General features: G+C 49.3%; 1 protein-coding gene across 3 annotated transcripts in view; it reads right to left on the minus strand.

Annotated features, from left to right (window-relative positions):
* AXIN1 (axin 1) overlaps window positions 1–14,451 on the minus strand; it is a 60,011-nt gene extending 45,560 nt beyond the window's left edge. For all 3 annotated transcript variants that reach the window (XM_024759387.1, XM_024759386.1, XM_024759388.1), the window contains exons 1-2: window positions 14,396–14,451; window positions 9,609–10,569 (exon numbers count right to left, since the gene is read on the minus strand). In XM_024759387.1, coding sequence (XP_024615155.1) covers window positions 9,609–10,486 — 878 coding nt within the window. In that variant the 5' untranslated portion in view covers window positions 10,487–10,569; window positions 14,396–14,451. The remainder of the gene's footprint in view (window positions 1–9,608; window positions 10,570–14,395) is intronic.
* Between the last annotated feature and the right edge of the window lie 19 nt (window positions 14,452–14,470).

Genomic DNA, 14,470 nt, shown 5'->3' on the forward strand with positions numbered 1-14,470 from the left:
GCATCGGCAGGCGGACTCTCACCCACTGCACCACCAAGGAAACCCTATGATTATTTTAAAATATTTGTTCAAGAGAAGACACTGGCCCTACAGACTAAAAATGAGCCGGTGATCCAGAGAGGGTCAACAGCAGATAAAAGCACGTTAAAGATTCTAAGGGCACAAGGCTGGATGAGCAGAGGGCCAGGGAATGGGAGCCTCCTGCTGCTGGGGGCTGAGAAGGGTGCCCACCCAGCCACACAACACAGGGCTCACCTCTATCCATCATCAAAACTGGAGGAGTTTGGTCCAAACTAAAGAGCTGATTCCAGTTGCTACAAAGAGTTTCACCAGTTCCGAGAAGGCTTGTGGGCTGAGGCTGTAATCCACCCAGGGGAGGGGTGAGGAGGGGTGAGCCTGAAGCCCTTCACATGCACGCACAAGGTCCTGTGAACGGCCTCTTTGAAGACTGCGTTTATTTTCACAAAATCAGACAGCCAGCCTGAGTTCCAGGAAGGGACTGAAGAGATTTACTGAGTTGTTTCCTCAGAGCAAACACTTTTTGGAATTAATGAGCTCTGAGAGGACACTGAGTGGCTCACAAAAACGTGCATTTGTACTGATGCGACATGGGGGAAAAATAAAGCAACGATTTTCTTACACACACACACACGTACTCGGCCTCAAGCTGGACTGAAGAAAGAATTATTAGACTGCCTTCCTTTCCTAAATGAACAACCACTACTTGGCCAAATTCCATTATTTCTAATGACTGCTGGGTAAACTGGTGTAAATGAAGTCAGGGTTCTAGAAGAGAATAACAGAGCCAGTGAGTATGAATCAAATTCCAGCCTCTGTGACGCTAACCGGTGCACAAACCTGCGAACTGGCTGATCCCCCAGCAGCTGATGCACAGAAGACACACGCGACCAGCCGCCAGCCCAGCCTCCCCAACCCAGCGGCCAGGCGGCAGAACCACGGGCAGCGTGGGCCTCGCAGACCGCAGTCTCTGTAGGCACTTCCCTTTCATAAACCCACCAACGTGGAGCCCCAGACAAAGGGGCCTCTCTATTCCAAAATTCTTCAGGCTGACAGCTAACTGCACTTCCCGGACTTTGCCGAAACCTGTCATCAAAGACTACAGAGTTTTGGGGCTTCCCTGGTTGTCCAGTGGTTAAGAATCCGCCTTCCAATACAGGGGACGTGGGTTCAATCCCTGGTCGGGGAACTAAGATCCCACATACCGTGGGGCAACTAAGCCCATGTGCTGCAACTAATGAGCCCATGCGCCAGAACTAGAGAGAGGCCCGCGTGCCCCCTGCGCTGCAACGAAAGATCCCACGTGCCGCAACTAAGACCTGACGCAGCCAAAAATAAATAAATAAATGAATAAACAAACAAACAAATATTAAAAGAAAAAGGCTGGGCTTCCCTGGTGGCGCAGTGGTTGAGAATCTGCCTGCTAATGCAGGGGACACAGGTTCGAGCCCTGGTCTGGCAAGATCCCACATGCCGTGGAGCAACTAAGCCCGTGAGCCACAACTACTGAGCCTGCGCGTCTGGAGCCTGTGCTCCACAACGAGAGGCCGCGATAGTGAGAGGCCCGTGCACCACGATGAAGAGTGGCCCCCGCTTGCCACAACTAGAGAAAGCCCTCGCACAGAAACGAAGACCCTACACAGCCAAATAAATAAAAAGGAAAAAAAAGAAAAAGGCTACAGAGTTTTATATGACTAAAACAGAGAAAAAATATTTTTTGACTCTCCTGTAACTAGTTTAAAAACTTTTATTAGCCAGCCTCCCCCCCACTGATAGGCATGTAAAATGCTCACAGTGTGCTGGTACCACGACAGGGTCTCCCGTGGACACGCTGTGTCACAGGAGCCTGGGGTGCAGTCCAGGGGCAGTGGGAAGTCCCCGCGTCGTGGAAGAAGGAAGAGCGTAGTCAGACCTGCATCTAGAAAGGTCCCTTTGGGCACTGTGGGGAGAAAAGACTGAGGCAGAGGCTCACCCAGAAGGCTCTGCGGGTCCAGGAGGAGGGTGGGGGGGCCGGAGTGCAGACAGCGAGAAGCAGAGGGTTCAGCCTACATTCGGATGGGGAATCAGGTGGGCCACGTTGACCTGGTAGATGGTGGTGCCACTTCTGGAGGTAAAGATGGCCACGAGAGGAGCAGGTTTGGGGTGGGGAATTAACATGCCTCACTCTCAGGAAATATGATTATTAAAATCGGAATGTGTCATTCGCTACCTTGAAATCATTTGTAACCCAGATACAAATTTCACCAACATCTAGCAGACCACTAAGTTCAGATGATGATGAAGAACCACACAAGGATGTGAAACTCCCTGAGCACCTGCTGTGTGCACTGAGCCTGCTGTGTGCAGGCACCCCCAGGGGTCAGCTCACAGAACCTCCCTGACAACCTCATTGGGCAGGCCCTTACTTCATTGTCCCCATTTTTACAGAAAAGCTCAGAGAGGTGAAGCAACTTCCCCACCATCACACAACCAGGAGAAGGCTGACCCAGAAGACACAGCCTGTGGAAAAGTCACCAAGTGAGGGGTCCTTAAGTTAAACCACTGAGATTAATGTTCTCCCATTCAGCCAGCAAGGGGAATGGAAAGATTTGTAAACTCCTGTCTTTTTGTTTTTTCAGTTGCGCCACATGGCTTGTGGGATCTTAGTTCCCTGACCAGGGATTGAATCCAGGCCCTAGGAAGTGAGAGCGTGGAGTCCTAACCATTGGACCGCCAGGGAATTCCCTGTCAACTGTCTTGAGAGCCCCACAGCTGCACACTAGGGCCTGTCTGAAAACATCTCCACTGAACAACCTTGGGATCATCTGTTCAGTTAAAGGAATTCATCCAGTTGGACAAGTTACATACCTGGAAGGTGACAAGGGACTGGCAGCAGGGCCATGCTCTCTTCCCTAGCTTCGTGCCCCACATTTAAGAGTGACTAAAAGCACAGCAGTAGGAAGAAAGAGGGGGAAGGCCACAGGGAGAGCCACACTTTACAAATGAGTCACCTTCCATCACAAATGACCTAAAAATTCAACAGTGAAGAGTATTTGCTGAAGGTCAAATCAAACAGGCTCACTATTAACGGGACCAGTGTCCTGAGACCCCCACCACCAGGGCCACCGCCACCCTTTGGACTGGAGCCCCCCGGCAGCCAAGTGCCAGAGTCACCACCCCAACCCCACCCGCTGCACTGGAATGCCAACCAGAAACCCCAGATCAATCTCACTCTTCCACCTTCCACACGAAACTATACAGATTTGGGTGCTTCCTCTTTTTACATTTCCTTTAAGCCATTTACCAGAAATACAGCTGATAAGGCAACAAACAAGTCAGGTAGTTCCTCAGTCTGGAGAGGAAGGGTTAGTCACCCACCCTTCAAAGGACCCACAAGTCGCTGAGTTATTCCTGCTACAAACACCATCTGTGCTCCACTCTCCAGCCACGGCCGCGATGACCAGCCCTGACCAAGAGTGCCCCACTGGCTGGCCCACCAGGAAGACATAAGGAAATATCAGCTGGACCCTGTCCTCGGGGAACTTCTCAGTGAGGGAGGTAGTGAAGAGAAATGGAAAGCATTTGCTGCTGTTAGACATTAAAACCAGCAGTGAGGGACTTCCCTGGTGGTCCAGTGGTAAAGAATTGTCTTCCAGGACTTCCCTGGTGGTGCAGTGGTTAAGAATCCGCCTGCCAATGCAGGGGACATGGGTTCGAGACCTGCTCCGGGAAGATCCCACATGTCGCAGAGCACCTAAGCCCATGCTCCACAACTCCGGCGCCTGCGCTCTAGAGCCTGCGAGCCACAACTACTGAAGCCCGTGCGCCTAGAGCCCATGCTCTGCAACAAGAGAAGCCACCGCGATGTGAAGCCCACACACTGCAACGAAGAGTAGCCCCCGCTCGCCACAACTAAAGAAAGCCCATGTGCAGCAACAAAGACCCAATGCAGCAATAAAAAATATATATATATAATGAATAAATAAATCTTTTTTAAAAAAAGAATTGCCTTCTAATGCAGGGGACATGGGTTTGATCCCTGGTCAGGGAGCTAAGATCCCACACACCACGGGGCAACTAAGCCCACGCGCTACAACTACTGAGCTCACGCTCCTCTACGAGAGAGCCCGCGTGCCGCAAACTACAGAGCTCATGCGCCCTGGAGTCTGCGCGCCACAGCTAGAGAAGAGAAAATCCACACGCCACAACTAGAGAGAAGGCCCACGACCCACAATGATAGCCCACACACCACAACAAAAGATCCTGCATGCCTCAACTAAGACCCGATGCAGCCAAAAATAAATTAGATAAATATTAAAAAAAAAAAACAAAACAGCAGCGATATAGACAAGGTCCTACTGAAGAGCATAGGGAATTGTATTCAATATCCTGAGATAAACCATAATGGAGAGGCTTCCCTGGTGGTCCAGTGGTTAAGATGCCACGCACCCAATACAGGGGGCCCAGGTTCGACCCCTGGTAGGGAACTAGATCCCACATGCATGCCACAACTAAGAGCCTGCATGCTGCAACTAAACATGCCACAACCAAGAGCCCACATGCTGCAACTAAGACCCAGTGCAGCCAAATAAATAAACAAATAAATATTTTAAATGATAAAAAATAGGACTCCCCTGGTGGCACAGTGGTTAAGAATCCACCTGCCAACGCAGGGAACACGGGTTCGAGCCCTGGTCTGGGAAGATCCCACATGCCACAGAGCAACTCAGTCCGTGCACCACAACTACTGAGCCTGCACTCTGGAGCCCGCAAGCCACAACTATTTAAGCCCGTGCGCCTAGAGCCTGTGTTCGCAACAAGAGAAGCCACCTCAAGGAGAAGCCCACATACCACAACAAAGAGTAGCCCCCACTCATCACAACTAGAGAAAGCCTGTGCGCAGCAATGAAGACCCAACACAGCCAAAAATAAATAAATAAATATATCTTTAAAAAATAAAAATTGGGTTGCCTTTAAAAAAACATAATAGAAAAGAATATAAAAAAGAATGCATATTTTGGGACTCCCCTGGTGGCACAGTAGTTAAGAATCCGCCTGCCAAGGCAGGGGACACAGATTCAAGCCCTGGTCCAGGAAGATCCCACGTGCCATGGAGCAACTAAGCCCGTGTGCCACAACTAGTGAGCCTGTGCTATAGAGCCTGCGAGCCACAACTACTGAACCCACGCACCTAGAGCCCATGCTCCGCAACAAAGACAAGCCACCGCAATGAGAAGCCCACACACCGCAACAGAGTAGCCCTCGCTCGCTGCAACTAGAGAAAGCCTGTGCGCAGCAACAAAGACCCAACGCAGCCATAAATAAATAAATAAATAAATTTATTTTAAAAAAGAATGCATATATATGTATAACTGAGTCACTTTGCTGTACAGCAGAAATTAAGACAACATTGTAAGCCAACTATACTTCAATTAAAAAAAGAGAGAGAGGGGTTTCCCTGGTGGTCCAGTGGTTAAGAATCCGCCTTCCAATGCAGGGGACGTGGGTTCGATTCCTGGTCGGGGAACTAAGATCCTGCATGCTATGCGGGGCAACTAAGCCTGCATGCCACAACTAGAGAGAAGCCCGTGCGCCGCGACAAAGAGCCCGCGAGCCGCAACGAAACTCCCGCGTGCTGCAACTAAGACCTGATGCAGCCAAAAAGAAAGAAAGAAATTTTTAAAAAAAAAAAAAAGAGAGAGAGAGACAAAAGAAAACCAGCAGCAATCGCTAAGCGCAGGTGGTTGAAGGGCTGAAGATGGCTTGACTCAGGCCTGACCAACCAGGCCCAGCACAGCCCCTGGAGGCCAGGCCAGGCCAAGCTTCTGAGCCTGCTAATGTCTTACAGACCCTGGTCCCCCAGGCCAAAGCATTAAGTAAATAAACAGCCAAAACACCTACATCATCAGAGGACCCTCTGCCAATTCACACCAAATTTAAATGGTGCGTATGAACCAACCAAAGTTATGTTCAAAGTTCCACTGAAAAAGGGCAATAAAGACTGTGAAAGTCTTCCACACAAAGAATAGAAGAGCAGCAAGGAATTCTGTGACCCCTCAGCCCTGGGCTCTTTATCCTAGTCACCGCAGGTGACTAGGATAAATGCAGAAAAAAGCCAGGGGCATCCCTGTTTTCTCAGTTTTGACAAAGACCCACATAAAAGGCTCATTTACCATCTCTCAAGTCAGCAATCTGAAAAGATCTGAAAAACAGCCGTGTGCACACATGTGAAGCAAATGAGGACTGTTGCTCAGGCCTCCCGCCAGGGAACAGGGAGCCTGGACGACACCAGTGAGCACAGTGGGAACAGCCTCCCGGCTGACACACTCCTCCACGCAGAATCAATGCTGAGAGAAGCACCTGCTGCTGCAGGAAACACATCCCCTGAGCGCTAAGGTTCCCACCCGGCTCCTCCTGGCAGCAAGCATTCACTAGCTGCCTATTCATTCACTACCCACTCTCCTCCTCCCTTCCCCGTTAACCCCAATCTTCCCCTGAAGGACCACTCCCCCTGCTGGAGAGTGGTGATGCTGTCTGAGTGGGGCACCCCACTTTTCTTCTCGGGTGGCCCTATTTGGTGTAAGCCCAAGAGCAGAGCCTCAGCCCTTGCACAGTGATTATGCTGGAGTGGGCAGGACACACTGGCACACAGCACCCCCAGCCACTCAGGGCAAACTGCAGAACGTTCCTTCAGTGGGAAGCATCTGTTTACAAAACAAGGGAGCCAACCTGAGAGCGAAGCTGGCCGCAGGAAGGCAGAGGCAAAGAAGCATTCAGAAACGGGACAGTTTCTTACAAAAGCGAACGTAATCTTAGCATATAATCCAGCAATTGTGCTCCTTGATATTTTACCCAAAGGAAATGAAAACTCACGTCCACACAAAAACCTGCACACAGGTGTTTACCGCAGCTTTAGTCATAACTGCCAAAAACTGGAACCATCAGGATGTCCTTCAGCAGGTGAATGGATAAGTAAACTGTGGTCTATCCAGACAATGCAATATTATTCAGTGTTAAAAAGAAATGAGCTATCAAGCCACGAAAAGACACTGAAAAACCTTAAGAGCATATTACTAAGTGAAAGAAGCCAATATTAATAGGCTACATACTGTATACTTCCAGCTACGTGGCATTCTGGAAAAGGCAAAACTGTGGAGACAGTAAAAAGATCGGTGGTTGCCAGGGGTTGGGGGCTGGAGAGGTTAAACACGCCGAGCACAAAGGAAACTACCCTGTTTAGAGTGATAGATACAAGTCACCGAGAGGGAACCCTAATGTAAGCTATGGACTGTGGGTGATTAGTGTAGGCTCATCAGCTGTAACAAATGACCACCCTGGTGGGGGATGGTGATAGTGGGGGAGGCTGTGCATGTGTGGGGAGAGGGGTATATGGGAAACCTCTGTACCTTCCTCTTAATTTTGCTGGTAACCTAAAACTTCTCCGAAAAAAGAAATAAGTCTTTGAAAGAAAAATGGCTGGAGTCCGAATCAAACCACATCTGAAGCTGGGCCTGCCTCTGGACTTTTCACCTACCTGAGCCAACCAATCCCCTTCAGTGTTTAAGCCGGGGTGGGCTGGCTTTTCTGTGACTTTCACACTAATGCATTCTAACTGCACACCCTTGCAGAGCAAGTAGAATGTGCTGGACTCCATATCCTGCTAGTGCTGATGAACAATGACCCTGACACAGGGGACTGTCCACCCGCACAACCGCAAAGGCAGCCCCCAGAAGGACGGGGTCTGAGCACAGGCAGGACTCGTGAGCGCCAGACTCCCACGGCCACCAGCAGCTCCACGAGAGGCAAGTTAAAAACGAACATGTACGAGTCCTTACAGCAACATATTCTATTAATTTGATAGTAAAGGTTATTTATTACAAATAGAGCAAACCAAAGAGAAAAAAAGCAAAGTTGCTGCTATGACCGACCCCCGACTGAGAACTGAAAAGTGTGCAGACTGGCTGGTTGGGGGAGGGGTGGCACGCAGGAATTTCTAAAATTAGAAATCAGAATTGAGCTCAATTTGTTTTTCCCTGCAGCCCAGGCCTCAAATTCAATCCCATTTTTAAACTGTTCTAATCAAATATGACAACTTTCAGGTTAGGGCTGAAAAGCTGTGTCAGTTACTAGCCTTACCTATCAGGATAATTTTATAGTATATTCTGCCCTAAAAAGATTGCTAAATCAATAAGGTTTAAAGACAGTGAGCAAAAGGCCCACAAAAATTACCTAAACAGTGTATCTTCAATCACATCACTTAAAGGACATTTAAACCTTAAAAATGTTTAAGCCTGTGTTTTATCAGCAAGTGACCAATTTCTCTGCCACAGTAAGCCTGAAGAAGTGATCTGCGCTTTTACTAACTCCACGGGAGAGGCCCAGCACCTGGGGATGTGCTTGCAGACTCTTGATTAAATCAGCAGGGCCACAGGAATTCCAGGCTTTCAAAGTTTCACAGGCAGGAGTATCCAGAACCAGCTACAGGGAAATGAGTGAGAACCGAAGTGCCCACTAAAATCGGCAACAGGCTCCAACTTGAGACCAAATAAACTTCCAGCAACCACAGAAAAGAGAACGAAGAAACAGGTTTCCAAAGTGGTAACAACTTCCCGATAGCACCACTCCACGCCTCCAAAGCCGCATATGTGCCCACGTGCAAAAACTGTGATCACAACTTCAGAATGCTGGGAACTGAATACACAACAGCACAACTCATTTTCTTGGCGGGAGAAAGGTCCAATCCTGGAGCCACAACCACTTTGGAAGTTCCCAAAGGGCTCGGACAACTTGAAGCACATCAGCCTCCTCACCACCACCACCCCCGACCTCTAGGAAGAACCTCATAAGACAGTTACAAAATGCAATGATCCAGAATTCTCTACGTACTGATGCACTGAAATGTCCACTCTTCTCTTTATTCAGCCAAAAGGATTATGTCTGCCAGGTAAACCACCTTCTGTGCAAGAGGACACAAATTTTACTGCTAAAGGGTAAGGTTTAGGGACTCCCCTGGTGGCACAGTGGTTGAGCGTATGCCTGCCAATGGAGGGGACACAGGTTCAATCCCTGGTCCGGGAAGATCCCACATGCTACAGAGCAACTAAGCCCGTGTGCCACAACTACTGAGCCAGTGAGCCACAACTACTGAAGCCCACGCACCTAGAGCCCGTACTCTGCAACAAGAGAACCCACGGCAATGAGAAGCCAGTGTACTGCAACAAAGAGTAGCCCCCCGCTCGCCGCAACTAGAGAAAGCCCGCGCGCAGCAACGAAGACCCAACGCAGCCAAAAATAAATAAACAAATAAGTAAATTTATTTAAAAAAATAAAGGGTAAGGTTTAAATGTCATATCACTTATAAGAATTCCAATGTTCCTAATGACTTACAAAGCCATATATTTTAGGCTGTTCTTGATAAAAGTGCCCTCAAAATACAAACATTAAAAACATCTAATGACAAATGTGAAGGCATCATGAGTAAAGAGTAAAACCACAATTTGCCCCAGCTCCAGGAGTCCACCCACTTTGGGGCTGAAGGACAAGACCTTTCCCTGCTAGTTCTCCAGGTCTTGGAGGTGAGCACAGAAACGGAGGCCTCGGGTCGGACTCACCTGAACTCTCTGCCTTCGCTGTACCGTCTACTTGAGGAGGCCCTCGGGGCGGCGGTTTCCAGGAGCAGCTTCTGCGTGAGCCTGCTGGGGGGAGCAGGGTCTCTGCCATCGTCTTCGTCTACGTCTTGGTCACATTTCCATTCCTCATCTTCGTTCAAAGTGGGTAGGTATCCAGGTACTCCCTTCCCTGTCCCCGACCCGGAGCTCTGGTCACTGCAGAGCTTTGGGCTCTCCGAGCCTGTCCTCGTGTACTCCAAATAAATATCGGACTTGAGGAACGAGGGGTAGGTGTTCTCCTCCATGGTAGACTGGATTTCCGTCTGGGCCTGGTCGAACATGGCAGGATCAATCTGCTGCTTCATGATGCAGTCCTTTATGAAGCTCTTGGTGGCTGGCTTGGTCTGCCTGGACACAATGCCATTGTTATCGAGGATGTACTTGCGGTAGATAGCTCTGGCCAGCTTCAGCCTCTTCTCCTCATTCGAGTCACAGGGCTCCAGTTTCCTGAAGCCGCTGCAGGCAAACCAGAAGTCCAGGAGATCAGCACAGTCCTCCTGCTTCAGAAAAGTTCTAAACAGGTTTATCCCGTCTTGATCGTCCAGTAGGGAGTGCAGCGACTCGGCCCACTTCAAGTACGGAGGGGTGGGCGAAGCGCTGCCCTCAGGCTCGTACCCCAGGTCCAGATCTGAGCGCCTCGGAGTGGCTGTTGACGTCTCACCTTTAATCCCGGCACCTTTCCCAGAGCAGAAGCTGTGGCTGATGGGCCTGGGGTCCGTGGACACCAGTTCACCCTCCTCACCAGGCACTGGGGGTCGGGGGGCATCTTCGGTGAAACTTGCTCCGAGGTCCAAGGGGAAACCCTGCTCTTGGATATTCATTTTGGGACTCTGTGCGTCAATGAACAATGAGCGCTGCACCCTAATACATCAGTACTTACAGCTCCAAAGTGAATCAATCTGTCCTGTTGAAACCATTAAGAGGACAAGGATTAGGAAAGGTGGGTCCATGGAAACATGACCACAGAGGTTTTCTCAAGACAAGACTCGCAATGATGCCCTCCCGCTCGAACTCAAAGCCAGAAATTCAGTTTAAATTTTCAATCTTTTATCACAAAAAAGGTTTGTACTATATTAGAACAATTTCTGGAAACTTTTCCAACTACAGGAATGCCTCTGGCACTAAGAAATGAATGTCCAGAACACAGAGAGCGCCACTACCCTCAGGTGTCATTCTGTGAGAACAAAGAGAGACTAGCAGCCCATCCCAGCTACAGAGCTGCATGGCTAGTCCCTCTCCTCAGGCTCCAGGAAGGCAGAAGGACTGGAGGAAAGAGAGGTGCTTCTGGTCCTCCCAGCTGTATAAACCTCACATGAAAGACGAGGATGTGTATCTGAGTAGAACAGGGTCGCTGTGATACTCAGATATGGCACATCACTCACCAGAAGGCAGGCGGTCTGCTCTCCACTCCACACTCTCCAGGCCCACAGCCACTGTGCTTCCTGCTGCCCCATTACTTCACACTTACTGTGCCTCACAACATATGCGAACACACAGCAACTTGTTCCTCTAAGTCTCAACTTAGAGCAGTTAACCGTGGGTCGTTTTCAGCATCTTCAAGTGAGTGACCAAAGGACATCACTCACATGCACAGGCACAGGGGCCTTCTCACGCTGCCAATGATGTGGACAGTCTTTTTTCTTTTTGCGGGATCTTAGTTTCCTGACCAGGGATTGAACCCGGGCCCTCAGCAGTGAAAGCACGGAGTCCTAACCACTGGACCGTCAGGGAATTCCCGTGGACAGTCTTAAAAACGCTTCATCAGAAAGCTGCTCTCGACTTTAAAACCTTGCTTAAAAGGAAAGTGTCCTGATAGCAAATGACAATTGAGTACTCTGAGGAGCAGAGAAGGTATAGAACAAACAAAATCCAAACACAATTAGCCAAGGAAGCATACAGCTCACATGATTCAACTCCATAAAATGAAAAACAAATTACCCACCCTCTTAGAGGTCAGGGGACTATGGGTTTTGTTTCTGCTGCCAGATGCCTGTCTTGTATGAGGGAGGACTGTCCTGGACCGGGACTCTGCCATGGTCTTTGGTCCTCCCTGTCACTGAGCCCACGAGCTCAGGCTACACCTCCCCACCTGGCCTGCTGGATGTAAGTGGTCTGCCTAGAAGGAGACTGGAGAGAAGCATGACAGGTCCAAATGCCTAAAGCACTGAACAAGCCAGAGGGAGCAGAGTGAAATCTTAAAACCTGGTACAAACACAAGGCGTGGATCTCCCCAGCCACCTCTCCACACTCTGGGTCCTGGCCTGCATGTAATCTGCCCCGGTACCTGCATTCTCACACTGCACACACTTCAGTTCACCTGCCAGCAGCTGCCAACAGCTAGAAGCATCTAGAGATGGAGGATGGGTCACAATTATTGTTCTGCAGCTAATGACTTTGTATGAAAACTACAGTGTAGGCTGCAATCTCAGCCTCGGCAGGAACAGCCTGCTCCTTCGTCAAGGCCCACGGGCTGTGACACTCTGCTGCTCGTGGACCACTTCAACTGCAAAGTCCTTTTTTTGAGTCTCATCAACACGGAATGAGCACCTTTGATGTCTCCACACCAGTTCATGGATGTCTAGTGTCCTCCTGTCGGGGACACCATCTCAGGAAAGAGGACCCGCACCTGGTGCTCTGAGCCTTACGGATGGAGATACTCTAGTTCACTAGCCTTGAGAAAAAACCAAGTCACTGCGTTCTAACAGGAGGCTAATGACAAGTCACTGTCACTTATCTCTTAAAGTGCTTATGTCTTCCATGTAAATGATTTGTAGCAGCCTGATTTAAACATTTTCTGCAGGGCCCACAGCATCTAACACAACGTCTTGCAACTAATGGGCACCAAGAAACACCTAATTCATTAACATTAAGGAAAACAACACTTGTCATAGACGCCAAATGTCAGCTCTTCACAGGTGCTGAAATAGCAGCAAATTCAAGATTTAGCCCTTTTTTATAAAAATGTGCTGTCTTGGTAGACTAACTTTTCATTTGTGTGAACACGTCCCCTAATCATTTAAACTATTTTTTCATAGCCCAGAAGAAACATTTCTTAAACTTCACATCTATTTTTGGCTGTCAAATGACAGAAGACCTTTGGTGTCCCTGGAAGCACACAAACATCTCTCCAAATTACTGCTGTTATTGAAACGTGCTCCAATTACCAAAATATCTGGGTTCCCACGGAGAAGTACAGCAAGCATTCAGTGTGCACACACATACATACCACAGATAAAGCAGTTATATTAATCAGGTTAGAGTCAAACGCCCACAAACACGGAATCTGGCCAACAGCCTGTAACCACCATCAGTAAAGGGATTCCATAAAAGGAATCCACAACTCTGATACCTCATTTAAAACCACCTTCAGTCACTGCCTAGGTGCACCCTCTGGGTACCATGGCAGCCAGCTCAATGCTATAGGTGTGTGTATATTTATTTATTTTACTCAAATAGAACTTTTGAATTTTTGATTTATGTGAAGTGTGGAAATAATAGAGCATGATTCTAACATATTCCCAATTGTCCATTAATTAAAGTCTTGAAGGGTTGGGACTACTGTTTTACATGTAATCTGTTCCCCCACCACCTAAATCCTCAATGACTAATGTAACCCAAAAAATCCACTTAGCTTTTCTGAAACTAGAAATCCAAGAAACATCAATACCTGTTGAAAAATCAAACAGAAACATTGTATTTTGCATGCTTTCCCATCCTTGTCCCTCAATAGAAGTTCCTAAAACTGAAACCCAGATACTGCTATCTTGCGAGGTCAGGTTTAGACTGTGTAAGTTCTCCAAAACAGGGCCTGGTCCAAGTACATCTGAGATTCTTCCTGAAGCAGCAGAGAACGTTAAGTACAAGCAAGAAGGAGGGGCTGAGATGCACAATAACTCTTTATTAATTATCTTAGAGATGGGCTGAGAAAAATCCCCAAAGGACTAATGTATTTTTCTCTTCTGTCCTCGAGGCTGAGCTATAAGTTTCACTGTCCTGACTATACAGCTCTGGTTTCATGAGCGACTGAATTCCAAAATGTAGGGCAGAGGTAGATTCTAAGATACACACCCAAGAGAGAGTTTTGGGGGCGAGGCATCAACCTGAAAGAGTAAAGCCCCTCAAGTAAGCCAAACCACAGCAGAGACCCAGACTCAGGCACCTCTGCCTCAGAGACAGTGCCCTCCTTGGGTTTCACACTCACTCATTTCTACTTTTTGCTGGGGGAGGGGAAGGGACACTCCACTGTCCTGCTTATCTCCAGGATCTCTCTGCACCCCACCCACTCTGGCCGAACATGCCCCAGGCCCACAGACCACAGCAATGCAACCGGCACCATCCAATCAAACACATCAGCTGCAGACCCTGGTCTCTTCCAGGAGGACCCCCCATTCCTTCTCACAATCCTGAGTATTCCTCACCCCCTTCAGCTCACTTACAGCAAGTGGCTGCCCCTTCTGAACCAAATCCCCCTCTTCCCCATCCACAGGCTCCAGAGTCAACAGACCTTGCCTTCTGCATCACCTGCTAGCATCCTTTCCTAGACACACCCGACCTCCCAAGAGTGGACCCACACACCTTCCTCACACGCTCCAAGCCCGCACAGCCTCGGAGCCCGCACACCCTCCAAGCCCCTCTTCCGGGTCCCGCGCCTGGCCCGGCCTACGCGGCCTACAATGGGCGCCGCACAGGCCCGCGCCCCTCAGGAATGCGCGCCCGGCCGCAATACTCACCCGAGCGGCGGCGGCGGCGGCGGGGCCCCGGGACCGGCTCCCAGAGCGGCGCGGCGCGGCGCGGCCCATGCGCTC

The sequence above is a fragment of the Neophocaena asiaeorientalis genome, unplaced genomic scaffold (assembly GCF_003031525.2).
Source record: "Neophocaena asiaeorientalis asiaeorientalis breed wild unplaced genomic scaffold, Neophocaena_asiaeorientalis_V1.1 scaffold254, whole genome shotgun sequence".
In the NCBI taxonomy this organism is placed as follows: domain Eukaryota; kingdom Metazoa; phylum Chordata; class Mammalia; order Artiodactyla; family Phocoenidae; genus Neophocaena; species Neophocaena asiaeorientalis.